The sequence below is a fragment of the Chiroxiphia lanceolata genome, chromosome 3, assembly GCF_009829145.1.
Source record: "Chiroxiphia lanceolata isolate bChiLan1 chromosome 3, bChiLan1.pri, whole genome shotgun sequence".
Classification (NCBI taxonomy): domain Eukaryota; kingdom Metazoa; phylum Chordata; class Aves; order Passeriformes; family Pipridae; genus Chiroxiphia; species Chiroxiphia lanceolata.
Genome location: NC_045639.1, coordinates 76,709,646 through 76,737,336, shown reverse-complemented (window position 1 = coordinate 76,737,336; position 27,691 = coordinate 76,709,646). Strand labels below are relative to the sequence as shown.

The following is a 27,691-nucleotide window of genomic DNA, read 5'->3' as shown; positions in this document are numbered from 1 at the left end:
AGCATCCTTGCATCATACTAACACTTTTCACAAATATTACATATTTTTAGGCCACACTGATTCTGTAGTAGACTAATTCAACTAAAGTGTTACAGTGACACAAATACTAATGCTCATTAATTAAGTCAGTCTGTAAATCAGATGAAATAATCTAGATAGACTGACTCCAAAACAGCTTTGCAGATGGATGAGAGAACAACCCAATTACAATTTGTATTTCAAAATAAGGAGCATGTGGTCACCTGTGAAGCGATGTGAGAGAAGGCAAAACAGTGATCCAAAGTTTCTATTCTCACTCAGGGCTGAAAGCAGCCCAAGGAGGATGGGAGAGAAACTACAGTCAAAAGCCTCTTCCCCTGTAAAGTGATGGAAACCACATGGATCAAAGGGGCAATTTCAGGGGTGAAGAGGTGACAGAGAGGCAGGCAGGAAGGCTTGAAACCTGGTTCCTTCATTTCCATTAAAATTCCCCCTCCTATGTGAAATACAGAATGCTGTATTTATATGAAGTACTCTTCCATTTTATGGCAATAGACTTTCAGCACCTTTAGTACCTGAATCTACACTGTGCCCTGAGCTGGCACTTCTGCTGATGTTTCAGTGCCTGTCAAGAATATGCAGAATCTCAGTTCCCTAGTTCAGGATGGGATCAATGACAGCTCAACTACAACATAGGCCTAATAAAGATCACATCAAACTATGAAAATATACTACTGTGAAATTTTCTGAGGATAAAAATATCTGGTGTTCTTTTTATTTGCATATTTGTCAATACTGCATTTTGAAATTATATTCAAAATAAATCTGTACTTCCTTTCTATCTTTATGGGCTTTTATTTTCTTTCTCCGATCTTAATTGCTACTGAAGTCTTTGCTTGGCATTGGATTTTGACCTTAGAAGTTTCTCTGTTGCATTTGATCACATAAATGCTTGTTTATTTATGCAATAGCATATATTTTATATTGTTTGCAATATTTTACAAGGACTTCTGGTTCACCACAAATAATAATTTTATATACTACTTCAATGCTCTGTTCCATGACAACTCAGTATATCAGATTAAGATATACTTAATGCTCGCAGTGTCTCAGCATGACATGCTATGCTCTTACTGACAAATTGGTCTTCTATTTAGCATTAATCAAAATATTCAGTGGAATGACAAAATATGGGTATTTATAGTGGCTTTTGTTCTTTTCAATTTGTTCTACACATACAGATACAAACATTTGATTTTTCACTGGTCATATGACTGACACCTGCAGGAATACATGTCTCTTCCCCTGAATTATGTTCAAAGATCAGGTCAAACAAATGGTCACTTTAAATTCAGTATACTATGTTTAACCTCAGAAAAGATTAAAGGGGATCTGGTCAAAAACAATGCGGGAATTCGCTCATTTAAACATTTCACTACATTTAGTCTTTTAAGCTATCTTTGCCAAGAAAGAATATAAACTGAATTTAATACTTTAAAGCTTAGAAAAATTCATTACCACTAAAAATGTATTAACAAAAAAGAGTTACTTAAAACAGTAAAAAACCTGATACTGAATATAATTTTATGAATACCTGTCTGAACCAGATGCATAAAGCATACGGACAAGGCAGCTGCTGATGCATTCAGTATTCGTTTGTGAGACTTTCCATATACATGTGCTGTTTCATACCCTGTGTCTATAAATATTTGGCTCAGAAAAGACTTTATTATTGATATGAATATTCACTGCCAAGAAAGAATCAAATGAATACCAAATCTCTCCTATCTACAGTCAGGCAGGTAATCACACTAACTAATTGAAAGTATGCTGTTTCCTAACTGAACCAATTATGCAGAAAAGGCTGTGTAGGGTTGAGCTAAGCCCCCTTCCACTAGCACAGCCACCATGCAACATGACAGGAACAAAGAAAAGAGCACAGTGAAAAGCGAACCATTCTGTTATTTATAACTGTGCATTAAAAAGGGACAGGGAAAATGAAAAAAGCCAAAGCTGCCCATGGCACACACAGTCAGGGTGAAAATCCTTCCAATGTAAGTCCAATAATCAGTTATCATTTAAAAAAAGCTTGGGCTTTATCCTGCCAGCTTTCTCTGATAAAGGAAGGGGTTATTAGACACCTGTTCCTTCATCAGAGTAATCCTTCTGAATCACCAAATCAAAACTGTTACTTAAATTTTCAATATCAGCACAATAAAAAGCAAATGAGATGTGAGGGAACCTTTTTGATTGCTAAAATCAAAGTAAGCACATTAATGAGCAAAACCTGACAGCTAAACCTTTTAAATTCACAAACTCATCTGTTTGGTAGGAAAAGGTGACCAGCAGATTATGAAGATAATATCATGACAAATATGGAATGAAAGAACCATTTAAAAAATGTAATTTATACTCCATTTCATTCAGTTTACAAACTATTTTCAGACATCCTATTATACAATTATTTACTCATTTCTACCTGCATCATTTCTACTTTTCCATCATAACAGTGGTTACACTGCTATTTCCTGCCTTTATGTTAATAAATTCCCTATATCAAAATCATATAGTCTGCACACAGTCCAATTGCCCTCTAAATATCAGCTAGATTCAATTCACAGATTAAAAAGGTATGGCACTGCTCTTTCTGAGTGAATGGAAAATATACTATGCACATCAGAATTCCTCTAACTCACTTTTTATGCCAAACAAAAAGTTTTCTGATAAACCACACCTCTTAGGAACTTTGTTCGTCTCTATTTTGCCTTACTCATTCTTTCTGTGAATTTTCTATGAACTGCTAAAAATACTTGATGTGGTCAAAAAAATCCACATACTATAACTACTATATTGTTACATGAATATTAGAATACAAAATTTCATAATGTACTTTATGTCATGCAGACAGCATTGATTTATTTTGACAGGATTAATAAACTCATTATTTGCTTTTATTGTCCCCAGTAAAGACAGGGTAATTAATATTCCCAGAGCGATTCGATGCAATTCTGTGCATGGCCTTCATAAGAAATTATTTGCTTTGCTTTGTGTCAATGAAATATAGCCATAAATCCATATTATAATAATTACGAAAAGGTTTATTTAAACTTTCACTATCATTAAAGCTACAAAAACCTTCACACCTTTTTTATACACCTGCAACAATGAAACAAAAGCATTTCTGTTACTGTGGTGGATCTGAAATCAGTGAACTCAGGAATACTGTAGTAAAATAAATGATATCAACTTTATTTTTCAGCATCATCCCTATTGCATAAAACAGATGCAAATAACATTAGCGTTCAGTTAACTGCAAGAGGTTTGTGCATGTATAGTAAAACCAATCAGCTACTATATTTTTAAAAGAAGATTTAACTTAATCTATTAGCTGTCTAAAGAAAATTGATTTCTGCAGAAAAAAATAAATCTGAATTGTCACTTCAATAGCAATTAGGTATAGAAAATATTAATGCACATGTTGTGCATGTGTACATACATTTCAAAAGAAAAAGGTCCTTAAAAAATTTTTTACTGAAGACTCAAAACAGAGCCTGCAATCTGGAAATATCTATATGCTTACAACTCTTCTGTATTTATATGAATATCTGGCAACTGTGGCTTGAACTCAAGTCATACACGAAGCGAAGGTCCACCATTATATTTCACTTTTGGACCTTAACTACAATGCCCAATTTGGCCAGTCCAAAGACAGATTCAGACTTTAGCTGAAAGGGAATCTCCGTAGCCTGCAGACTATACACATAATTAAAGCACTTCAGATACGTTCAAGGTTACGTAGGAGGAATCCAGTTTTAAGTTCTCAGTTCTTTTTCTTGATGGTCCCTATGGTAGCCTGTTTCTATATAATTTTCATAAAAATAGCCCCCACAATTGCTATCACATTTTTCCCTATCCTTCCAATACACTATTCATTCCACAGAAATATGTCTAAATCAAGGATATGGCTAAGCAATTTTCCTTGCTGTCTTCTTTGGCTGTGGAGGAAGACAGGCACCTCCCTTCTGTGAGTAATGAGCAAACTTGGTTTAGATGTATGTTTTAGGAAGAGCTTCACAACAACTTGAGGAGCGTGTCTTGCTGCCTATGAAGGCTCCAAGGCCAGACCTCAATAGCGAACCTCAGATGTCTAAGCAAAATTAATCCTGCGCCTAGTTTCTCATCTCAGAGAAAATGACGAGTAAAACTGAAGCCACGGACTTATCCCTCCATAAACATGCCGTTACAACTTACTATGCCAGTACCTTGCAAAATATTTGCTCGCACTATTTAAACTGCACCCAGCATGACACCAACTGTGCCAGCAAGATTTTTCCGTGACTTCTGGCAGGCAGAGTCACAGAGTGATGCTCGGTGTCAGTGAAAACAGTGGTTATGCAAGAAATATGGAAGGACAATGACACAGCCTGAGCAGCACGGACGCCTTTCCCGGCGTTGGGCAGCTCGCAGTCTCCTACTGCTGTCCCGCGGGGACAGCGCCGTGCACTGATGGCTGAGACTGACTCTCCTTGCCCTGGGGCGGGAGCACTCCCTGTGCAGTGCTCTCAGCCATCGCCACAGACAAGCCAACTTCATGGAACACCCGAAAAGGCCTTTAACTCTGTGCAGCTCTGGTCTCACGTATATATAGATTTGGTTTGCTCCTCGCTGTGTAACAGCGGCGCCGCTAAATGGAGACACTAGTGACCTCATAACTCACTTGCACTTTAAATTTCATTTCGGTTTCCCGCAACGGCGGCTCCAAAGGCAACTCGCATTTCCACAAACCCGCTGAAAGCCCGGCTCACATCTCAGGCCCACCCTAAGCAGTCCCCGCCCCGCCAGACAAGGCGCTCTCAGGCCGGCGCTGCCGCGCCCCAGCGCGGCGCCCGCGAATCGCCGCTGCTGTCAACCCCGTGTGTCTGCTCCCGTGGCCACCTCCGCTAGGCTCCAGCTCCTGGAGTTAGGCCCGCGTGGAGAAACCACTTTTTTCCCCCCCTTTTTCCGTGGTTTGCTGTTTGTTTGTTTGTTTGTGTTCAATACGGCGGCCGTGAGGAGGCGCGGGGGCGGCTCCGGCCCGCCAGGCGGCGCTGCGGGCGGAGGTCAGTGCCCGCTCGGTGCCCGCCGCCCGCCCGGCCGCGGCTGACGTGTCCGGCGCGGCGCGATGGCGGCCGCCTGGGAGGAGATCCGGCGGCTGGCGGCCGATTTCCAGCGGGCGCAGTTCGCCGAGGTGGCCCACAGGTGAGCAGGGCGGCGCCGGCACCGCCGCCGAGCCCGCCGCCCGTCGCTGCGGCCCGTCTACCGCCGCCTCCTCCCCGCGCCCGCCGCGCTCCTTTCCCCCGCCGCCCGCACGGCCCCCGGCCCGGACACACCCGGGGGACTCAGCCGGGCACGGCTGCTCGGTAGTTCCCCTTGTGCTGGTGCTCGTGAGCCCCCAGGGGCAACTGAGACCCCACAAGCTACGTGCGGGCCCAGGAAAGCGAGTGGGTATGTTCAAGCTGCTCGATATGGGCACAGCTCCAGTGCTTTATTACTTTATGTCTGGCTGACCAGTCGAGGTTGCCCAGAACTTGTTTTTATTAAAGAGATAAAAAAAATAAATCCCGAACGCGCAAAATAAAATAGAAATGGACAGAAGGATGAAAGACACGAACTGTTTAAGCACAGCCATTCCAAAATTCACCAGCAGGTGCATTCGTACAGCTGGCGGGGCTGACAGCTGTTCAGGAGGAGACTAAAAGTTGTTTTGGAGAGATGACCTGAGTAAGTGAAGCCATATGGATGATTTAGTGCGTGATAAAACGGATTCAGGCAGTAGGGGTTTTTGTCTGAAAAAGTATATTCACACAGAACAGCAAGTAATCTTCATTGTACTTCCTGTGCTTAGTATTTTGGGAACATCAATTTAAAGATAATTTTAGCAAGTACTTACTTAGAATAACTGCTTATTCTTTATGCTGTTGATAGATTGTCAGAACGGAACTGTATAGAAATTGTCACTAAACTGATTGCGGAGAAGCAGTTGGAAGTAGTGCACACACTTGATGGCAAGGAGTATGTCACTCCAGCACAGATTAGTAAGGAGATCCGGGATGAGCTTCATGTTTGTGGTGGTAAGTGTGGCATTTGGTTTCTTCCTTTGGATTTGGAAGTTAATTTTGAAGACTACAGAAAGAGCTTGAAAGTTTTCAGTAGCCTTAATCTTTCAGGAAAAGTCAGCTCGTTTCCATTTGCTTTACCTACACATTATTTCACCTACTGTTACTTTATTTTCACTTCAGATCTGTGTCAAGCTTCTAGGTAAGCATATCAAGATATGTTACTTGGTTTATTTTCACCCATACAGAATTTCTGAGGTAACCCTTTCTAAGAACCCTTTTGAAGGAAATTTGGTATTTTAATATGGTTAAGTATCTGGCCCAGATGTTTGGCCTTGATTTGGAATTTCAAAATCATTCTCCTTTTGTGCCATGGTAATAATGATATTTGTAACTTGTCGTTGACAGATCTTTTATTTTACCAGTGTGAAGAGCCATCTGCTTTGTAAGATCTGACTTAAATATATAAGAAAGCAAATACTCTTCTGGCTGCTTTTCGTCAATGGTTTTGATGAACAGGCAGTGTATTGTCCTTTAAATTATAATTAAAGGTGAATTTCACAGCATCATGTTTTTGGAAAACTAACTTCTTACTCTGTTTATACAGATTAGTCATTTTGTTACTATTACCACAGGAATGCCTCAGTTTGTGTTATGCTATTTTGTATCATGTCAGTGTGACAGCTTGGAGTGAATTAAAAATTGCTGGTCTATTGTTAGCAGCATCATGCAAAGGTAGAAAGTTTCTACAGTCTCTCTTTTGGTACTAATGGACTAGTTTCATTGGTCTGCAAAAAAAAGTAAAGAAATATTGTGTGCACAGTGGACTATACAGTATTCTAAATTTTGTTCGAATATATTTTATGTACTAAAAGTGTATTTGTACTTTTCTTAAAGGTCGAGTTAACATTGTCGACTTACAACAGGTAACTCTACTAATAAAACTATGTGCTTGTTTCTTTTCTTCACCATGTATATTGTAAATGTGACATTCATTAGTTATACTCCAGCTAAGTTATTTTTCTAAAGCAGATCAAACTTTATGAAGAACTGGTAGCTCATGTCAGAGTTCTGCAGATTACTTAATCCATCTATTTATTGCTTTATTGAAAGCTCCTCTCTGCTTAATGCTAATCTAGGACTTCTGAAATCACCACTGAAATATGGAGATTTTCTTTATGAACTCTTTTCTTTGTAAACTGTGAAGGGCAAACAGAAAAGAAATAGGTTTCCCATTTAAATTGAAAGCTGCAGGAGCATGCATAATTAACTTTGCATGCCTCTTTGGATCTTCCCTCTTCATTAATCTCTTGTCTCCACTAATCTTTATCCTCCAGTGGTCTTCCTCGGTGAAGTAATTTTCCTTTCTGGCTTAAGCAAAATTATTTGGAATCAGAAAACCTCTCTGAAAGACAATTTTCTATTTTCTGACATCGCTTTCTGGTATTTGTTTATTATATAGGTTTCTTTTAACCTTATAGGGTTAAAAGAAACAGTTGCAAAGAGAACTTTTTTCCCCTAAAGCACCACTGCTTTATTTCAAAACACAGGTTAAGTCTGTATGTATGCAACAGTAGAAAAAAATAAAAGCACCTTTCCTCAAGACATAGAAGTGTGTAAGTAATATCTCAATGTTTGAGAATTATTTTCAATTTAAAGTTCTGATAAGAGGTTTTGTTGTTGGTTTGGGGTTTTTTTTTAGGTAATAAATGTGGACCTTCTACACATTGAAAACAGAGCTAATGACATCGTTAAATCTGAAAAAACTATTCAGCTTGTATTGGGACAGCTTATAAATGAGTGAGTACTTTCAGGAGCAGTATGTATAATTTACATCATTTTTATTTTTTAAAACACAGGCTAAAAATAACGTCCAGCCTTTTTTGCTTCTGAAGTGAAATAAATTTTTCTTGGCTGGGGCTGGGGCTGCTTGGTGGTGATCAATGCTAGTTTTCCAAACAGCAAGTGAGGCCTATCTCAGCAAAGCATCCAGTAAATCCATGGAGCAAAGGCCTTACTGAATATCTGTATCCAGTGTCCTGCACTTCAAAGAGTTCATTTCTTACCCGGTGTCTTTGTGTACAGCAGCCACATCTCATTTGCTCTATGGCTGTGCTAACTACCTCAGCTGTTGACAAACCTTCTCATTTTTTTCCCACCTCTTAGCCTAAGATATTTGAGCTAAATATTGCATGGCTTTCAGCACACTAACAACCACTGAAATAGTACTCTTATGGATGGTCCTTATTATTTATCAAGCTGCAGGATCTATTCATATCCAAGAATATGAAGTTCCTGGCTCTCTTGAAATAAGACCTGTCTTGCTCACTAGCCTTTTTCTAAGTTTCATTGACAAGTTTTCCTCATTTCGTTTTTTGACATCTTCATACAAGCAGATAAATGACCCATCTTAATACCTGCTTAGCAGGCTTTTTAAGAAACCACACCTTTTCACTTACATTGTTCTCGATTATTCATTTAAAATAACTTTCAGTTTATTTTTGTAAACGTGCTGCAGAAAGAGGTATATTAGAAGAGGTCAATAACTAATTCAGCATGTCACCTTGAGGCTGATCTTGAATTTCACACTTAATGTGTTGTGTTTGTTTTTTTTTTCTTGTTTTTAAATAAGGAGTTACCTGGATCAATTAGCGGAAGAAATAAATGATAAACTTCAGGAAACTGGCCAGGTGACAATATCAGAACTTTGTAAGGCATACGACCTTCCAGGAGACTTCCTGATACAGGTGATGCAAGCCACCAACTAGCAAATGTAGAATTGATTGTGTTCGTCTTCTTTTGTTATCTTTGCATTATCCATTGCTTGCTTTAATTGTGATGAACTGCTTGTCATTTTAAGCAGAAAAGTATCAGGTACATAAAGGTTGCAGTTTAACAGCTGTTCACAGGTTGGAGTTGATGTTTGCTTTTTCACTGCTGGCAAATTTTCTTCTGAATCTTTGTGACTGTTAGGAACAGATTAGGATTAGTAGTGTTAGGAACAGTTTAGATTAGCGTAAAATCTGAAAATTTTTTGGAAACACTAAAGATGTTGGGGTAATTTCACCAGTCTAATTAGCTACCCAGGAAGCAGAAATACGATGGTAGAGTCCTTTCAGTTTATTCAAAAAAGATAAAATTAATATTCATTTTTAGGAACTGAAGCCAGGCATTCAAACTAGAACCAGAAGTACTATTTGCGTTTAGTTAGTGAGTGCAGAGTGTTTAGAAGGGTAGGAAGAATTCTGTTTTGTTGACTTTCAGTCAAGGTTGAATTTTATTTGGAAGATGCTTTTTTCAAAGGATAATCCCGTGACATGTGTCAAGTGAGCAGTCATATTAGGTACCACAGCCAACCTTATTGACTCTCAATGTGTGAACAGATTTCCTCTAATATTTGTTGCATGATCAGTTTCTACAAAAAGATTTCTAACATACAGAAATTGTTACGTGGTTTCTCTTTGTTTCTTGGGTAGTATCTCCTGGCTTTAGTTCACTTTGCAAGGATGCACATTTATAAACTGTTTGCACCTTTTCATGTTTATTGTTGTTAATTTTTGTCTTGAGTTTTTGGAAAAGTGGCCAGTGAATTCTTCAGTCACTGGTTCGTACAAAACTGAGACAACGATTAAATCTTAGTTTTCGTTGTGCATCTCCAAACCACACTTATTTCTTCTGCAGAGTTTTCTGTCATCATTAGATACAAGTATATCTGATAGAAGAGGACATTCTAAGAGAAGCTAAATTCGTCTATTTACAGGCATTATCCAGGCGTTTGGGCAGAATTATTCATGGGCAACTAGACCAGGAAAACCGTGGGGTGATTTTTACAGAAGCCTTTGTGTCCCGCCATCGAGCACGCATCCGTGGGCTCTTCACTGCGATTACTCGGTAAATTACAATGCCTGCAACCACGTGTTAAAGTATTTTTACCATAGGTCTTTATGGACCAAATTCAGTTGTGATTGAAAAAGAAAAGAAAATAAAGAACTATGTATAGATTCCCTTAAGTTCAGTTCCTGAGTGAAATATTCAGTTACGTTAGACTCACTTGTTAGAAACAGGGACCTCCTTTTGAAGCGAGAACAAGGGAAGTATAACAATATACAATATATAACATACTTTGTGTTTTTGGCTGAAGAAAATGTTAATCCATAGCTCTTTTATTTGCTTGTAGAATATCTGTCCTCATTATCACTCTACGACTTCCTAGTCAGTTACATATTGATGTGATCACTACATGTGATTATATATCAGTTTTTCTTATTAAAGCAATAAACTTCTGTGGCAATTTGTAGGAAGAGAAAAACTTGGGAGAGCAAAAGTTTCCTTACAATAATTATAGTAGCTTTGTAAGATATAACTTCACAGTAATTCAAAATTAAAACCTTGTAGACTATTTCAAACATCAGTGTAGCACCCTGAGGCTAAGACACTATGTGGTTTTGTCCATCTGGAGTAACCTTTCTTACTTATGGATTCTCCATATCAATTTCATGTCATTAATTTATATTGTTTTGTTGTTTGTTTTTTTTTTCCAAGGCCTACACCTGTAAGTAACTTGATCACTCGGTATGGATTTCAAGAACATTTACTTTACTGTGAGTTTCATTCAGAATATTTTGTGTCTGTTAGGTAATTAATTCTTCATTACTATAAGTGTGCTTTCAAAGAAGCATTTTAGTATATAGCCTTAATTCTGGAATAAAGAGCAATGTGTTTCTCTTCACTGTAGAAAGTATTAAACCTTTTGTGCTATCCATGACTGAAGGGATGTTCTCTGTGTCTAAAGCAGTGAAAGCATATGTTGATGAAATGCCTCTGGGGGCAGAATGATACAAGAATTACAGTACTTATTTAGTCATCTGTTTCGTTATTTGCCCTTAGCTACTGGCAGTTTTATCAGTGAAGCACACAAAAGGGGACAGATTTTATGTACTCAAATAGCATTAACTGCTCAGGATTTTATTTACTAACTTTTCTTTGTGATAACGGAGGTAGTGCTTTTGTTATACTCTTAGTTAAATGACTTTATGTGCTGAGAGATAAAGCACATCCTTAAACTGGTTTTATTTTCTGCAGTTCCTTTTTTAAATAGAAATGCATAAAGGTTCTCTATCCAACTGCTGAAATCTTTAGGCACTACTTAATTGTTCGTCACTTCTGGTGTTGCAGTTTTTCTCTGTGTACCCACTCCTGTCTCTCCAAAATGCTGCTTCAAGCGTTGTTAGTCTTGTATGACTAGCTGACCAGGTGCTGCTGGTCTTTAAAATCCTTTAATGGTTTTCTGTCTCTTCTCAAGAAAGTTAATACTTCTCTTTTGTTTCACTGGGTGTTTTTGCCTTCAGGGTATTGCTCACTTTAGCTCCACTGTGGTATGTCTCTGCTTACCTTCTTGTTCTTTGCAACAAGCTTATTCAGTAAAAAATAAAACCTTAGCACTTAAATAAAACCATATAAACACTCTACTTTCACATAATCAATTTAAAATTTCCACTTCTTCTTTAATGTACCATCCAGGTATTCATAGATCAAAAGGAAAATCTGTTAAATTACAGTATAATAATATTTCGATACCCAGCAAATTTCAGTATTTTGTTACAGTCTATTTCAAACAAGTCCTTCAAGTACATCATTGTGCTTTGCTCGTGGACAGTGTTAATATGAATTTAAGTTCTAGCGTTTTCTTGTCACCAGTAATCATCACAATATGTATTTCTAGTATTTTCCTGGGGTGCCAGAGTACATGTGAGTTTATTGTGTCCATTTGCTGAGATATCATTTCAATTTCACAAATGCTGAAAACCTGAAAAATACCTTGTAATGTTACTTTTCACCTTTTATGTTTCTCACTATTTGCAGTGTGTTTTAAAGTGGTCTTTGTCAGTTTTCTGTCTCTTCCAGAGTAAAAATGTAAGCTCAATGTAATGTTTCTATAACTTACAAAGAGCTAATTATTTAATCAACATTTGGGTTTAGACAGGATAAACATTATTCTTTGGTTCTGTCGAATAGCTGTGCTGCTATTCGTCTTAAGCTGGCATGAAGTTATGATAGAAAATAGTTCCAGAAATGAGAAACTCTTTAGGTTAAAAAGCATAATGAAATCACAGATGTGCTTCATTTCTGAATAATATGTTACTGATGTGGGACAGACATGTAGGGATACTTACTGTCTTTACCAGACTGTGACAGAGACCTAATAGAACACAGCAAACTACTTGGTCACCCTTAAAAATAAGTGTGAAATTATGGTAGTTCTGCAGAGGTCTTGTTGGTTTAAAACAAAATAGTGTCCAGGCATAATTGTAGCAGGGTCTGTGAAAACTCTGAGAGCACCTCCTCTGCCTTGGAGTTTTAGAACTGGCACTTCATATAATACAGAAATTAATTGACGACTTCATTTCACTTCTTTTCTTCTGATGTCTTCTTTCTCTAAAGACTCTGGTTCATTACTAGTGCTCCACAAAATTGGTTGAAAATCCCTTAAAGTCTTAATTTTTTTTCATAAAAAACTTTGAGTAAGAAGAAGTTGAATTGGAAACAGAGAACCAAGAGAACCAGAGAACTGTATTGTCTGACAGTCACTTAAGTGGAATAGGCACATTGACTCTATTTTCTAAGTGTAACTAAAATATTAGGAAGTATAAAAATCTAATTTTATTTCCAGAATTGGTCTTATAAGCTCCATTTTATACAGTGTAACTGAACCGTGGCAGAACATGATTTCTAGCTCTTGTCTTAGATTACATAAAATTATATCTTGCTTAAATCGGTTTCTTTTTCTTCTGTATTTTTTCAGTGTAAGTACTGTTCAGCTGTGCTAGTGGAAGTTGTGTTCAGTAGCTGCTAGCTTATAGAGGCTCATCTACACTATAGGCATATTTGACCAAAAATATCACGATTTAATATGCAGTATTTCTTCTGGAACCGTGTTTTCCGGTAAATTTTCCTGCTAAACCTCTGTATGCTGTAGTAAGCATGTTGTAATGTTGACTGCTGCTTGTGTTTAATGAGGAAGAAGCCATACCATGTGATACCATTTAGTGTTTTGTTCCAGAGTAAAACCTGTCTGTTAATGAAATAGAAATTAACTCAAACTGAGGATAAAAAACCCATGCAATAAAGCTCTGGAAATTAGCAGAACTTAGCAGTTGATGTCACTGATTTTTTTTAAATGTATCTACTGTATTACAAAAAGGCAAAAGCAGAACATAGGAAGCAAATCAGGTATTCCTATACACCTTTGAAGGATTGAAAAAAATCTTATTTAGCATCAAGAAACGCTTAGTACTTTGGTACTGCCAATTACCAGTAAGCTCTTTGTCCAGCAGTATTTGTTCATTCTCAAGAGGTTATTATTGGCAACTGTTACACAGTTGAGGTAGCAGTTTTTCATGACTTTTTTGTGTCATTTTAGTGTGTTTAGATCTCTTTTTTTCCATCTTGGTTAACATGCAAGCAATAAATTCAAAGAGAACATTTTTAATAAAATGCTCATATATTTTACTGTCTGGCCAGAGAAAGATTCTCTTATGTCTGCATTTTCTAAATTAAAAGCTTGAACTGCCTACATATAAAAAATGTTTTGATCCTGCCATTGTGGCTCACTGTTTTGAAATGTATGATTTCCAGAGCTCTTAAGATGACATTCTCATAAGTGTTAAAAATAATTGATAGAGCTTGGAAATGTTTCACTAGAACAAACACAAACAACTAATTGGTGGGAAGAAAGAAAAAGCAAACTAGGGAAAATAATTGCTATCTTTTGATTAATGGATATGTTGACATGGAAACTGTCTCTTAATTTATTTTCTTCTTGTAGCTTTGCTAGAAGAACTTGTTAACACTGGTCGTCTAAAAGGCACCGTGGTTGGTGGGAGACAGGATAAGGCTGTGTTTGTTCCAGATATCTATACCAGAACACAGAGCAACTGGGTGGATTCTTTTTTCAAGCAGAATGGTTACTTAGGTAATTAATCTATATTCTCACAGATAAAATATCTTTTTAAACTAGTTTAGGTGACTGATCTTACCCTAATATAGCTAGTGCCTAGAGTGAAGCTTCACAAGAATAAATAAAAATCAATACAGTAGTTGATACTCCTTTGTTAAAAGACCATGTTGTTTATAATGATGTGTGTTACTTTATGACAACTATTTCAGCAGATTGAACCATATTGCTAAACAGTATATGTCTCACAGACAGAGCTACAAATGCTGCTTTTATTACTGCTTCGAAAACATTTCTTAGACTGCTCATTGTAGACTTTTCAGATGATCATGGCAGGTGTCCAGATTACAACCAAACTTTGGCTGTTAATAGTACAAATGTGCAGTGCACGGGAAGAATTTTTTTCCAAAATAATATCTGTGGAACTGGAGTGAGTAGCAGTAGTGTCCTGATTTAAATCCAGACAACTCTGTGAAATTTAAAGCTGAGTGATGCCAGATGATGATATTTTAAAACTCCTATGTGTATGGGAAAATGTGGACCTGAATAAATAGAGGAATGTCCCAAAGGGTCTGTCCCTAAGTAACAGTTAGTCTTGCAGATTGAAAAGATTCGCCATAATTTACAGTGATAGTAATAAGTGTTTCTGTAATACTGTTTGACTGATAGAGTATCTGTCAAAGTCTTTAAATGTTTTCTGAACATCTTAAGTATAAACTGCCAAATAGTTGAAATGCTTTGCTTGTGAAGCATTGCATGATTCTATGAGTATATTAGAGTAACTTTTGAAAACAAAACACTTAGGCATTGTATATATTGTAAATATTGTTCATGTTATATTAGAATACTTTGGAAATATTTAATTACATAATTAAAATATAATTAAGGTATATACTTAATCGAATAAGAATCTGGGAAAAAGCTCATTTTTTTTCTGAACTCATACCGAAGTCATATCCATGATTTAATCTTGATATTTCTATTAACGGTGTTTAGGTGTAGTTTGTATTGAACTAAGTTTTAGGTCAGCATTAGCTTAAGACTGCATTTACTTGTATAAAAACTATGTGTAATTCTTCATTTCCTGCTTTCAGAATAAAATCATCCCCTAAGATCTTGTATGTATATGAAGGAACTTAATTGTAACAGACATCTAACTATTTTATAGAATTTGATGCATTGTACAGACTTGGTATCCCCGACCCAGCAAGCTACATCAAAAAAAGATACAAGTCAACACAGCTCTTATTTCTGAGAGCAGCTTGTGTTGGTCAAGAAATTGTGGATCAAGTTGAAGCCTCTGTAGAGGAAGCCATCAGCTCTGGAAACTGGATAGACGTAGCAGTAAGCAATCCTTTCAGTTACTGTTGTTGGATTTATTTCTTTTGGTTTATTTTTGTGTCAAATGATATCTTATTGAAACTGCACATATGTGTAATGAAATTCCATGTTGTCAAAGAGGAAAATTCAGTTTAAAATGTCAAGTAAAAAGGCATTGTTTGCCCTTGATTTGATCTGAAAAAAACGGGGAAAGGTGTAGCCATAAAACCTGTATTATATAGATTTTAAGGTGTCAAGGACATACTAATATTCAGTTAATAAATATGTAAGACTAACTTTATTTAAAAATTAGTGCTAAAGTATTCTGCTAGAGAGCAATATATTTCTGTTGGGCTTTATTTTTTTTTAAAAAGTCTAAGATGAACTCTTACAAAACTTTCAGTAAACAAAGGGATCTTTGTCATTTTGTCCTCGCTAAACCCTAATTTTAGGTCTTACAGCACTACCTTGTCATTTTTAAGTCTCGATGTTGTTTTGTGTTTGGCATTACTCTGTATCTGTTGAGCTTCATTTTCAAGAAGTTGCCATGCATTTGCACAGGTAACACATATTTTTAGGGCAATGCTTATTTAGGATGTTAGAAGATTTCAAATAGTGTGTACTCTTAAATTACTAGTTTAATTTTAAAAGTGCAGTGTTTTCTAAATAGATAACAGATGTCAAATGGCACGTCTCTGGATTCTGTTTATCCACATGTGAGGTTATTGTATTTTGATTTTCTTTACCCTAGACTCTTCTGCCCAGTTCACTGTCAGTAGAAGATGCTGGGATTTTGCTTCAGCAAGTGATGAGATCTTTAAACAAAAACTCTTCAGGTTTAGTCTTCAGTGACACCATTGCAGTCAGTGAGAAATTTCTAAGCAGCTGTGCTGACCTCTTTTCTGATATGATGCAACAGAAAGCTGAAAAGGTACAGTTTTTTTAGTGGTCAGGATGCAGTGCACGTTGAGTGTTGGAGGATAACTTATGTAACTTTCTATTTGCTGTTATCATTTCTTTACATCTCTTATGAAAATAAATGAAGAAAATATATGTATATGTAATCAGTGTAATTTAATGTATATTCAGGTGCACTCAGGGAACACACACAGTATGATCAGATGCCAAATTTTGAAGAGAATAAATATCTCTTCATGTGTTACAGTTGGAACACATGGTCTTTGGTTCCTGTACTTGAAAATGGTCAAACAGCTTAAATGTTTCCTTGTGTATCTTTTGGTCCTGCATGTATCTTTTTGCTATTAAATGCATGTTCTTCACTTTAGGAAATGAAAAACAACCCTGTTAATTTAATCACTGAAGAAGATTTAAAACAGGCTTCTGGTTTAGAGAATTCATATGCTAATAGAAAAGACAAAAAGGATGAAAGAAGAAAGAAAGCAACAGGTAAAAAAAATCAGTATTAGCTAAAGCCAAAAAAAAAAGGCTTGTTTTTCCTTGGAAATACTTAAATATAGAGTTTGTGTATTTTGTACTCTCCAGTCCATTGCTGAAGATATTTAAGAAATAACCCAACCACTTATCATTATACTGTGGATGTAGATATATCTGAGCTATGTCTATGAGAACTAATTTCCAATTTAGAAGTGCAGAGGAACTACCATAAAGGTCTCTTGAGTGAGTCCAACACAAGACAGCTGGTTTTAAAAGCAAGGAATCCATTGTATACAGTATGGTCACATAAATCTGAGCAAAATCAGTATTAGCTCAGGGACCTATACCATTTTTTATTACACAGTACAGATACACTTTTAGTCTCCATGTTTCAGGAATCCAGGAAAATTAAAATATTTCTTACTAGTCTTGAGATATTAATTCTAAAATAACTTCGTATAAATTGAGAATAAGTTTCTTGGTGGTTTTTTGGAGAATATTTGACATCTTTTCTGAGAAACCCATGCCAGAGAATTTTCTGTTGTTTGCTCATGTAACAGTTACTTGGGGATTAAGACAATTTACTTTGAGGTATATCCTGGATTAAATTAATCCCAAACCTTACTCCATTTGTGTGGTGGCTGTTTGGATGGATTTTAATCTAAGAAGAAAAAATGTGTAGGTTTAACCCATTGAAATCTTTCTGGTTTTTAAAATGTTATTCAGATTGGAGACTGTACTTTCAGTGCCAAAAACTGTATTTGGCTCTTGTGTTGCTACAACACAGTTGAGCAATCTATATTGAACTCACATGCAGAGTGTTATGTGCTGCTGCAAGTAAGAGAATTAGAGCACTGATGCATTTAACTTAATTGAATATACTCATCTGCAGAGTAAAACAGTATATTTTATCTCAAAAAGAGATAGATTTTTCTAGGCTATATCTTAGGCAGAGAAGCTTGAAACTTAATTGATCCGTCATAACAGAATGGCTTCAGTTTTCAACACTCTGAGGAGTGAGACTCTACTGAACCTGTACTAGGTGACTAGATAAATTCATATCCACAGGTAACATATGCTGCACCATCAGCAAGCACTACCCTGAATTTTTCTTTTATGGACTGTTAGGTGTATTACCTAAAAAAACCTAACATAACAGTTTATGTAATGTAATGACTGTAATGCAATTATATTTCAAGTAAGCTTGTGAAAAGCACTAATTATTTTTTTTGTTGTTCCTGTAAAGTGATGCTTAAAAATCCATGTATAGCATGTAACAGATGCAGTTAGCTTTATAAGTAGTAGCATCTTGTCTTTTCTTAAATAATAGTACTGTTACATAATCCAGTTACTTGGAATCTTGGACCATATATTTAAATTGAAAAAATACCTACTTTCTTAAGGCATAGGATATGTATAGAACAGTTATTCTGGAGTTTAAATTTCTGTCAAGTGAAAAAATAACAACAAGCTATGAAAAAGGGAACAAACAGCAGAACAGCTTACTTTGTGGAGAGGGACTGTATAACAAATTGAAATTCTGTCTGCAGTTGAATACATTGATTACAGGACCTCCGAACAAAGTAATTTGTTATATGTGGCAGAACTGGAACATCTCACTGCTTTATAGTCATCTAGGAAAAGTCAAAAAAGATTGAGTGCTCTAGTTAATTGAATGTGCTTCCAGGAATATTTTGGATAACTGCTATTCATGTAGGATTCTTCCTCTGAAAATCAGCAAAGTTACATTATCTGAAATATTTTTGAAAAGCTCAGTTATTCAGCATCACTGGATAAAGATGCTAAGTGCTTACTAAGGTGCTATTTTCAGCCAACAGAAAATCTCCCATTGCATTGTGGACACTGGTATTTCATCTGTTTTCAGCTGGAGGAAAGATATTACTCTTTTTTTTCTTTTTAATCATATGTGCATTTGATATGATTAGTATTTGTGTTTATTAATGACATTGGCTTAAACAAAGCTTTGACTCAGTTACTTTGTTTTCTTAAGGATGAAACTAATGGTCTTGATATTCTGGAATATGTGTTCTAGGTTGTGTTGAGAATCAGGTTGTGACTTTTTATTCAACAACATTAACAAATTCATTAACAAATAACACAGATAGTTATGATACTATTGTAAAAGTTTTTAAGCACTACCACTTTCCTGTGTACTAAGCAAGTAATTCCCCACCAGAGGGCAGTGGAAGCGTGAGAGCAGGAGGTGGTGGCAATGCCAGAGAGATCAAGATTAAGAAAACCAAGAAGAAAGGAAGAAAGGATGCTGACAGCGATGAAGAGTCACAGGGGACTGTCACAGGTTTGTAGTTTTATTTTAGGTACTATCTATTCGTGTCTATTCAATGCATTTTTATCACTTGCTTTTCCTCGTGTCTGTTCTTCTCCCACTGTGTAGGTAAGGTCAGGTAAAATGTCAAAGAAGATGAGAATACCATTTAGTTAGAATTGTATCGGTGGATATATTATGTTGCTATTTAAATGAAATGGACATACTATGTTCACTAAAAAGTATAGCTTAGTCTTTAACAAAGAAATTTAAGTAAAGGAAATTAGACCATTTTATAGTTATTTACTTATTTATTTTATGTAGGAAATGCCTTAGATTTTGGGATGAAAGTTATACTTGATTTTGTAACAGCTGTGTATGGTAAATGAATGGCCTAAATTAACAAATCATAGCAATCAAACAGTTTTCCTCCATAGGGATAAAATATAAAGTCAAAACTAAGTTTTAATATTTTAAAAAATATTCTTATTGTTTAGCTGAGACTTTTACATCTGAGCTAGCTACCTTTATAACTGCTGACTTTTTAAAGGAATTTGAATCACTCCCTATTGGCACCCATTTCTCTGCCTTCTCAGTTAGGAGAAGGAGCATGGATGGCTTCCTAAGAAGTAAAAGCCAGCATTGTTAGACTTAGAGCAAACAGTGGTTGCAAATGAAACAGTGGTGTTCTTTCTTTTATTCAATGGAGCAGTAGAAATGTGTACTTCTGTTTTATATATATTACCTAGACTTTCAGTACTGACTGAAAAATACTTTTAAACATGATATTTGAAGTTATGAAGTACAGCATATTAATTTTGTTTGATATTGCTCTCACTGATTATTGTAATTCATATATAAATGAAGTTATTTTTCAGGACTTCTCAATTACTGAGTAAAACAATGTTAAATCACTTTTTTTTTGGTGTAGCCTTTCATGTGTTACCACCGTTGCTTCTTGTAATTGTATAGTAATATATAGATTGAATCACAATCTCAAGATAAATTCAGATGAAACCATTCAAATGTAAATAAGACCCTTTCAAAACCTGACTTAAGCTCCTTTTTCAGTTGTTTATATAACTTTGTATGCTTATTGCTGCTGTGGCACAACTAGGAACATCACTGATCTCCATACATGCAGTTACTTTATGTGCAGAATAAACCTGCTTTAAGCCACAATTTGAACATGGAATGCCTGTCCTTTTATGGTTCTATGTCATCGTCCTTATCTCATTCTTATACGTAAAAACTAAATTCTGCAGCATGCAGGCAAACTTCATGTTTTATGCAAAATCAAAACACAGCTGCACTAATTTGTATGCATTTACAAGCAGCATGTAAGTGGGTTTTATTACTGGAACATCTCTTCTGGTTTAATATTATTGTTTTGACACGTCTCAAATTTTATACTGTAACCTCAAGTTTAGGATAATGTGTTACAGGATTGTGTACCTTACTAAATGGAGTTTAAAAAAAACAAAAAGCTTGTGAAATCCTTCAAATAAGAACACTCTATTCACTTTTGGCACTTTAAAATCTATCTGGTCTTGGAGAGATTATGGTTTCTAAACTTACAGGTGGGCCAAGCAGTCTGAAATGTCTCATCAAAAATACATGTCCTTCTGCACTACTTCAGAAGCTTCTAAGTAATGGAAAGAGAAATTTTGTTAGTTTTTCAGATGTGTAAAATGTAACTGTCATGTATAGTCATCCCTTTTTTTCCACTGTTGATAATGCGTTTCTTCTGTGGATGTTTGGATTTTCAATGTCTCATGCCAGAGTAGTTGCAGCAATACTAAATGGAATGTTTTCTCATTGAATGTTGTTCATGGCAACTACAGGTAGGAATAAGCAGCCAGAGTTCCCTTTCATGTCTCAAGAGGAAATTGAGGATGTCTTAAAGACCCGCCTGCAGGATTGCCCTGAAGAGCTTATTACAGAAATTGCTGAACATCTAAGAAGGTAATTTCTGTAATTCAGCTGGAGTTACAAAATTCTTAATTCACTTCAGATGAATCTTCAGTCTGTTTTCTTACGTAGAAAAAAGTGATTTGTTGATAGAAGTGAATCATAATATTCTTTTTCTGTACAGCTTCATGTTACGTACTCCTTAGGTGATAGAAAGCTATGCTGACACAATAATGAGAAATAATGCTTCTGCTTAGCAGTATGTGGTTCTGCATGCTTTGTCAGCTGGCTTATTTTCAGCTCCATGAGTGTGTTTCCACCCCCTTACACATGTTGGGATTTCACTAGTCCCATCTTCTGTACAGCCTTTGGTGTATGTCCATGTTTCCTGCCTTCTGTGACTTCACTGCTACCCATGTGAACTGAGTAGTACCTACGTCATCAAACTGATCTATGCAAAGATAATCCATGCATCTTTTAAAAGATGTTTCATACAAGAGATGATGTGAATATGTGTGTTTAGAGCAAAAGGCACATAGTAAGACTGTAACAGCCAAGCTTGAATAAACTTGGCGTGCAATAGTAATAGTAACTGCATCTTTATAAGGACCTGAAATCTGTCCACAGACCCTTGAAAGTTTGTGAATAGTGTTGCTTCTGGAAATCCTTCTATCTTTCACCTTGTTTCCGTTTAGGAGTTTTTATAAGTTAAAACCATGGCAAGCATTTACATACCATGCATACTGTAAGAGTAGTACATTTGCAATTGCAAAAGTACATTTTAATTTCCCGGTGGTTTTTCCTGATTTCTGTTATTTCCTTTTTGTTTATCTCATGTGTGACATTCATATCTCATTCATTTTTACTGTGTAATGAAATAGTTTTCTCTATTGCTGATATATTTGGGAAAACCTACAGTTTTACTTTTTGCTTAATGTTTTCTTCTTTCCTGTTCTAAGACCTTTAACAAAAACTTATCAGGAAGTTGTGCGTTCTGTTTTTACGTCTTCAACATCTTCCTCTGGAGCTAACAGAAAACAGACTATGAAGGACTTGCAGGAGGAATTCTCTAACTTGTACAACAACATTCGGTTATTTGAAAAAGGAACAAAGCATTTCACAGGTAAAAATTGTTGAAATTATTTCAGAGTCTACATTCAAGGTCAAAGAGGAGCAACAGTTTAAAAAGGAAAATCTAAAAAGAAAAAACTTGAGATGTGTTTACTCTGCCAAACACTCGCCTTATGCTGAAGTGCATCCCTTTGCACACTTATTGTAATACGTTCTCTTTATTTCATATCCATATTCTGTTATATCTTTTGTCAAGATAATTGTGTGTTCTTGTCCTTCCTTCCCAAGTGTTTGCATTCCTTCCAAGTTTTTATTGTCTAGGGAAAAAAAAATTTAGTAAGCTCACTTTATTCTGTCACCTGTGCCACTATTGAAAGAATTGAATACTACTTGATTCTGAAAAGCTGCTGTTTAAACCTCTTAGTTTGATACTGAAAGTAGCTGCTCCTTGAAGATAGTCTGTCAAAAAGTTGTAGATTCAAATGACAGAAAAGTTAGCATTAGGAAAATATTGTAGACATTTCCAAGATTCTCTGCTGTATTCAGCTTCTTCTAGAATTTTTCTAGTGGAAAACTTCTAAGAAAAGGAAACACTAGCAAAAAAACCCTGATATTCCTATGCTTTGGAATACATGGAATTATTTCTCATGAGCCTTTGTTCTTGGACATGTATTCTGTATCCTTTTTTTTTTTTAAATTCTACTATTTCAGTCTTAAAGTCTGCTCTTTTGTTTGACTGCTTATCCTGCAGAATTTTCCTTATTATTTGATGGATAACAGTGGTTGTTCATTACTGGTTTAGGAGGATTATAGGACTAGTTTACTCCTTATACAGATACACCTTTGAAATACTAACAAAGCATTACAATGTTCTTACAGACCTGAAAGCTCACGTTTTTTACTGAAGAATGTTCCTTTAGAAACAGCAAATGAGGGATGTTAGCTTCGTGTATCCAGATAGCTTTCTCATACTGCTCATGGTTGATTCCATGCTTTAGGAAGTGCTGTGATAATGTCATAGGAATCAGATAACTATAAGTGAATTTAATCACTTATTTCTTTTAACAGATGAGACTCAGACTAACCTTGCCAAACACTTGTTGAAGACTGTGTGTACAGACATTACGAATCTTATTTTCAACTTCTTAGCTTCTGATTCAATGATGACAACAGAAAACTACTCTACAATCACAAGTGAGGTACACAGATAACAGTTGCATTTTAACAGTCTCAAGTAGATCAGTGATGTTCATTTGGTATTTAATTGCTTCTCTTTAGATAAGCCTACATCTAAAATTATAATTAATATTACAGATTATTTCCATTCTGGTCCCATACAGGGCAGGACCAAGATTTTAGGTAAACTGCCAGAAGACACCAAAGGTCCTTTAACTAAACTGCATGCTTCTCTGAATGGCAAGGTAAAGTGATCCAAATCCAAGTTCAGATTTTCTGTTCTGCTGATACAATTCTAACAAATAGCTGACATACATAGTGTAGTACACAAGCCCTGCTGCTGTGAAGAATAAAGGCAAAATAATCTTTTGAATTTGTGTAAGGCAGTGAGAGTGTGTTGAATTTTCAGAAGTGAAAAGGTGATCTTAAACGTTTTCATACTGATGGTCACCTAGCTCTCTGCTGCCAGATGGAATCCGATATGTGCCATCTTTTATGGGCAACTGAGATAAGTAAGAACTGAGAGAGAATCTCCTGTGTTAAGCGGTTGATATTTCTTGTATTTTGTTCCCATGATTTTTCTCCCATGTATTTTTTTAACTTTTAAAATCATGGTTATTTTTTAAGAAAATGAACATTCAGATTATGGCAGTGTAGGTACAAAGGAGAGTTATTTATTAATTCTTTTATACAGATGACAATATGTTTCTTAAGCAAAAATGTAAATAAGTCTAGAACATGTATCCATTTTTAAGACTAATGAATTACAGTTTGGGTTAGTATTTAAGCGTGTGAACTATTGTAAAGTGAACAAAGTTAATTTCTACTAAATTAAGTTAATTTCTACTTGTTACTTTCTCTTTTTTTCTGTAGTTTATTTCAAGTGTATTCACAGTCATCTCTTTGTGTGATTAATTGTGAACAGTGCCTAAACTTTTTTATAATCTGCTGACAGAGATTAAATATTTATATCATTTTTTTAATAGAGTATAGAAGATTTTCTTTCATGCCTTGATTCTGCAGTGGATATTTGTGGTATTATGGTGAAAAAAGGAGACAAAAAGAAGGAGAGGTACCTTAATTTTATTTATTCTATGAAATGTAGCTATATTGCTGCACAAATGCTAGATAGTTTGGTAGCAGCCACACAGAATGTATAAAAGAGGCAGTCCTTCTTTCCAAACCGTTTATTGGAAAAATACAAAGTCAAGCAGTGCTAAATCCATGGAAAACAGAGGAGGGGAGCATTCACATTTAGCTAGTTTTCTTGACTCACTGCTTGCTACAACATAGTATTAAAATTCTCTAGGGGTCTTTAAAAATCTAAGCTATACCAGTGCTTTTTGTTATTATTATTATGGAATTTCACATAAATAAATGGTCGGTCAGAGGAGAAAATTAAAATAAGTGATGTTAGATATGTTTTATAGTCTATAATCAACTACTATATGATAGAATCATAGAATCATATTTTTGTTTAATGCACTGTTGTTCCTTAGGCAAGTCCTATTTCAACATAGGCAAGCTTTGATTGAACAGCTGAAAGTCACAGAAGATCCAGCTCTTGTTCTGCACCTGACATCAGTACTGTTATTTCAGTTTTCAACTCACTGTATGCTTCATGCACCAGGAAGATCAGTACCACAGATCATTAATTTCCTAGGTGGCAAGATCCCAGAGGTATTCTTTTCTAGCTTTTTAAGGGGAAATTACCTTTTGTCTATGACAGAACATAAAAGTTGTTGACACTATTTCTGCTGCATAAACCTGGCACCATTGCATTTCATATCTGATCATTACTTTATGTACAGAATGTCTAAGCCCTCTGACCTGTACTGTATTTCAAACCTTTCCTTTCATGGATCTGTCATCAATATTTTTTTAATAAAATTAAAAATCAATCTGTTATTAGTACTTTGCTGTTATTCATAGAGGCAGCTCTGTATTGGGGGAAGTTACAGTTCTTATAACTGAACATTTTTACACTCTCTTCTCAGCTACAGCATGGTTGCTTTTTAAATTTTTCTAATTCAGTTTTAAAGAAAAATACACTTCTTCCAAAGCAAAAATACTGAAATTCTGTTTTTTTATGCTGCCAAAACTGGTGATGTTTACTAACTGCATTGCTTTCCTGCTTCAGTTGTTAAATGTCCAGTTTTTGCAGCATGGACGCACTTTCATTTTTCTGCCTCTTTGAATGTCTGTCAGAATTTAGGTTGTCAAATACCTTGATGAAAATATGTATCACTAACCCTCTTTGGGCAAGAATGGGGAAATGCTTTTTTAAAAATTTAATCTTTAATTGTAGGCCTGTCTTCCTGCTCTGTAACATTGATATCCCTTTGTTTTGTTCTCTTCTTTTGCCCTCAGGATCAACATTCTCTGTTAGTCAAATACCAGGGATTAGTGGTGAAACAACTGATCAGTCAGACTAAGAAAACTGAACATGGAGAGAGTGAAACAGCAGATAACAGGGAAGAGGAGGAAGGAGCAGATACCATTCGAAAAGAGCTCCAGGAAATCACTACCTCTATCAAAGATGTTGTTCTGAGACCTAGGAAATTTTCTGTAACAGAGGAATAAAATTATTATTCAGTGCATCTACTTCCATGATATAGTCAGATTTTATTTTCTTTATTCTGTAGAAAAGAACGACAAAAAATGCTTGACAGACTTTAAAATTTGGCTTCTAACAATTGCAAATCACAGCCAGGGAACACAGTTGCTGGGTGATGGTGGCAAACAGTTTTGTTATACACTACTACAGTGTACATTTAACACACATTAAATGTAGATGTGGCAGAGCACAGTTGTGGACACTTTGGGTATTAAATTAGTGGGTTCTAATCGGTATCTTCGCGTGAGGCCTCAAGAGATGTTTATTCTTCAAATAACAGTGTATTTTGTTCCATACACACACACAGGCTAATAGTTCCACTTCTCTGATTTGGATTTATAGTGAGATAAGGCCTGTCTATCTTAATTTCAAACACTAGTTTTTAAATATATACTGATACCTAATACTATACCAATGAAGGCCACATTTACTCTCATACATTAGTGGGTGTTTTCGGCTTCTGTTCACTGGACCGCAACAGTAAAAACATTTGTGTGCGAGTGTTTATTGCTAAACTTAAAAGAAAGTGACCCAGTACTAATGTGAGTTTCTAAATGTACTGAAAACTTAGGAAAATCAGCACACTTATTCTATTAATGTGTTCTGCTAATGTCCAAAATAGATGTTCATTTAAAACTTGTGATTCAGACAGAGGAGGTGATTTTGCATTGGTATTTTGGGAGCAGGTACATACTGTTGCACCTACCATACTGTTCATGCTAGATGTTCATTTGGAAGGCTTGTTGAGTGCTTATCCAGTTCCCATAGCAGTTAGAAGCATTTGTTTGCATTCTCCAGCTCCTGAGAGAACTTGTTCTGTTTATCCCAAATTTCTTGAAAAGAATTTAGTTTATGATCTTTCTACATAAACTTCATAGACTGAAATATTGACTACAGTGTTTCCCTCAAGTTTTTTACCAGCCTTATTTTTACATTAGCAGTACTTTATATCTTCAGGAAGTGCAAAAATGTGTAAAATAGAGTTCTGCCACTATCAATTACATAATTCTTCTATGGCAAATATACTTCTAACTTATTTGCAAGAGAAGATAATTTTCAAATGGGAAATACTTAAGTTATATGACTTCAGTAATGCCCATTGATTTCATGTGTGTAATTACAAGGAGTTGCATAAAATCAAGCTTGAGTAATAAGAAAGAGTTCTTTTCACTAAAAATGTCATTCACCCATTCTTGCCAAAGTTGATGCTGAGAGCAAATTCTGTGGAAGCCCTACTCTGTTCAAATATTTCTGTTTTCCAACAATTCATGTATTCTGTGAGCTTAATCATAAATGTACCCAAGCCTGAAATTGCAACAAATGGCAATTGAAGAGGCCAAGAGTGAAAGCTCGGTAACAGAGTAACCAAGGTTAAGGTTATTTTGGTGAGGTAAACAACAGAATTTTATACATATTTAAAAGGTGTTAATGTTTAACTATGTTCGTGTCAATGTTGATCTTTTACCAACTGCAAGGCAAAACAGGTTGCCAGTTGTAAGGCAGAAGTAAAGGTAGTTTTTCCTCTTTCTTTGGCTGGAGGTTATCTTAGCTGACAGTAAAAGACAAGGAGGAGTATAAGATGAAAAATATTCAGGTTGTTTAACTTCGTTTAAGAAATAGTTTGCATACAGGGAATAGGTTTGATTTCTTGTTATTTAGCCAGAATAATTATTAAGTTCCTATAATGAATGTAAACGATTTTATATTACATTGAACTATTTTTTAAATAATATGCCATATGAAATTCTGTATCCAAATATGAAATTATTTTAATAACATTAAATGATGAAGTATTTAAAGAGCATTCAGTTGACTTCAGCAATGGTTGATCATCTTACAACTTGTGGCTTTCAGGCAGCAATTGGTAATACGCACCAATTGATTTA

The 27,691-nt window shown here is 35.7% G+C and overlaps 1 protein-coding gene across 1 annotated transcript; it reads left to right on the top strand.

Moving 5' to 3' along the window:
- The first annotated feature begins 5,065 nt into the window (after nucleotides 1–5,065).
- UFL1 (UFM1 specific ligase 1) lies at nucleotides 5,066–25,798 on the top strand. Its single transcript, XM_032681561.1, has 19 exons — nucleotides 5,066–5,217; nucleotides 5,944–6,089; nucleotides 6,972–7,000; nucleotides 7,777–7,874; nucleotides 8,707–8,821; nucleotides 9,835–9,965; nucleotides 10,617–10,675; nucleotides 13,900–14,046; nucleotides 15,197–15,372; nucleotides 16,100–16,279; nucleotides 16,635–16,755; nucleotides 18,941–19,063; nucleotides 20,875–20,995; nucleotides 21,901–22,064; nucleotides 23,081–23,211; nucleotides 23,353–23,433; nucleotides 24,175–24,260; nucleotides 24,688–24,868; nucleotides 25,559–25,798. Exons 1-19 carry the CDS (start codon nucleotides 5,141–5,143, stop codon nucleotides 25,769–25,771), a joined length of 2,379 nt encoding a protein of 792 aa, XP_032537452.1. The 5' UTR covers nucleotides 5,066–5,140; the 3' UTR covers nucleotides 25,772–25,798.
- Nucleotides 25,799–27,691: the final 1,893 nt, after the last annotated feature.